The sequence below is a fragment of the Nanorana parkeri genome, unplaced genomic scaffold, assembly GCF_000935625.1.
Source record: "Nanorana parkeri isolate BGI_ZX_2015 unplaced genomic scaffold, ASM93562v1 scaffold4427, whole genome shotgun sequence".
Classification (NCBI taxonomy): domain Eukaryota; kingdom Metazoa; phylum Chordata; class Amphibia; order Anura; family Dicroglossidae; genus Nanorana; species Nanorana parkeri.
In genome coordinates this window covers 3,408-5,711 of record NW_017310689.1, presented here as the reverse complement: position 1 = coordinate 5,711, position 2,304 = coordinate 3,408, and the positions used below count along the sequence as shown (strand labels likewise).

At 51.3% G+C, this 2,304-nt stretch overlaps 1 protein-coding gene across 1 annotated transcript in view; it reads right to left on the bottom strand.

Moving 5' to 3' along the window:
- The window catches only part of LOC108803907 (nucleobindin-2-like), a gene marked incomplete at both ends in the record, with an annotated part of 13,805 nt that overhangs the window by 8,213 nt on the left and 3,288 nt on the right, over positions 1 to 2,304 (bottom strand). Inside the window, 2 exons of the mRNA XM_018575701.1 lie at positions 49 to 302; positions 2,115 to 2,276. Of these exons, the coding sequence (XP_018431203.1) occupies positions 49 to 302; positions 2,115 to 2,276 (416 nt within the window). The remainder of the gene's footprint in view (positions 1 to 48; positions 303 to 2,114; positions 2,277 to 2,304) is intronic.

The window sequence follows — 2,304 nt, the reverse complement described above, 5'->3', positions numbered from 1 at the left end:
ATGATGGTCTATACTGGGGGGGAGGAGGAGCTAATGGTTTATGGTGGGGGGGTGGATGATGATGGTTTATACTGGAGAAGCAGAGCGGTTCCGGTCCATCTTTGGAATCTACTCACCGGATGGTTAATCTTCGGATGGTCTTTGTGCCTCTTCTTCATCTCCTCGTATTTGGCCTCCTCCTCCTTCTTCTGCTCCTCATTCAGGGTTTTCAGGTATTCTCTTCTTTCATGTTCCTTCATCATCTCGTAGCGCTTGAACTCATCATGGCGCTCCTTATCAAAGTTCTCCAAGTCTTTCGTTGCCTGAGGACAGATTATTATTAGAGGGGGGAGGGGGGGGGGGGTTTATTTATTTATGACAATCTTTGCTCACAAGTAAACATTTCATAGAGGACGAAGGATCCCTGGAGCACTGCGGGTTACCTAAGAGGGAGCCGAGGAATAGTTGATCCCTTTTAGACAGGGGGAGGGGTCAGGTCTGTACAGAGGGAAGGAGGGGTCAGATCTGTATGGAGGGAAGGAGGGGTCAGATCTGTATGGAGGGTGGGAAGGGTCAGATCTGTATGTATGGAGGGTGGGAAGGGTCAGATCTGTATGGAGGGAGGGGTCAGATCTGTACGGAGGGAGGGGTCAGATCTGCACGGAGGGAGGGGTCAGATCTGCACGGAGGGAGGGGTCAGATCTGCACGGAGGGAGGAGTGATTGCTCGGTCTCATTCAGTTTCTAGCTCCTCCTCTGTCAATGACATTTTTGGCCTGAGGGATGTTGGAAGTACAGAGCTTATGCTGATGTAATATTGTGTTTTGAGCTGTAGGTGGCGCTGTGGTGTAAGTCTCGTCTCCATGGTCACTTATCTATCATCTATATGTTTCCTCTACAATGCTGTATACATGTGATGTCCCGCTAAGGAAGTAAAACCTAATTCTGGTCATTCCTCAAGACCTCAGCGCTTCATCTAAACACGTCACGTATACCCGCCCCCCCTCCCCCGGGGCCCATAACGTGTGCGACATTCTTGGCAGTCAGAGGGTTAAAGTAGACTTATAGACGGACAGGAAAGATGAAGACAAATTGTTGTTTTAAAACTGAAAAAAAGAAACAGAAATGTTAAAATGTCCTATTTACCGACAAGAACGGGAATTATTATTCTAAATCCTTTATTAATAATGTGGTGGGGGAGGGGCATAGAATGAGGGGACGACTAAAGCACGGAATGGTCCCGGCCTCAGACCCCTCACACCTACAATCCCCGATCCTCCATCATGGACGGTTTATATCGATTAATAACATTCCGCCGGTCAGCACCGGCCGCAGAATACAGAGTCCGGTCTACAGACTCCGCAGAACCATCCGAACAGAACACACAGAACCCGGGAGAAGAGGTCATTGTACCGGAGCCGGGACACCGCGGAGGGAAGATCACATCCTACTCTAAGGAACCACTCCCCAAAAACTCTGAGGCCGCCATCCTCATCCTTGCCGGGTCACTGAAGTATGCAGCCGCCGGGGTTAGCGTCTGGATGAGCATGACCGCCCCGGAGCCTGCATTGTAAAATCAAGTAGCCAATGGCAGCTCCGCACTTGTATCCTGACAGGTTCTCTTTAATGTCTGAAGCTGTATTTGCTGATTTTATCAACGAACGGCCAAAACCTTCTCACTTCCTGTATTGCCTGCGCCCCATTAGTCCCCTCACTTCCTGTACTGCCTGCGCCCCATTAGTCCCCACTTCCTGTACTGCCTGTGCCCCATTAGTCCCCTCTACTGCCTGTGCCCCATTAGTCCCCTCACTTCCTGTATTGCCTGTGCCCCATTAGTCCCCTCACTTCCTGTACTTCCTGCGCCCCATTAGTCCCCTCACTTCCTGTACTGCCTGCGCCCCATTAGGACTATTCCCCTCACTTCCTGTACTGCCTGCACCCCATTAGGACTATTCCCTTCACTTCCTTTACTGGAGGCACAACTGTTTGGATTTCCCATCACTTCCTGTCCCAGCTATGAGAGAAGAGGAGGAGCCTGGCATACTCGTAGAAGGGGAGGAGACCGGCGTAACATCGATGTGGGCGGAGTCTGTGTGATGTGTATAGAAGGACGCGGGGTGATGATTGCGCACTCACCGCTCTGATTAACATGTCCAGGTCTTGGGGTTCAAAAGAGTCGGGGTTCATGTGGTTCAGGTGGTTGAACTGCCGTATTAGAGCCTTCCGATCAATGCCAGCACCTGGAGGAGGCAGAAGAGGCGCGGTGTCACCACACCCCCCGATACATTCACCACCACACTCCCCCCCCAGACACATTCACCCCCCA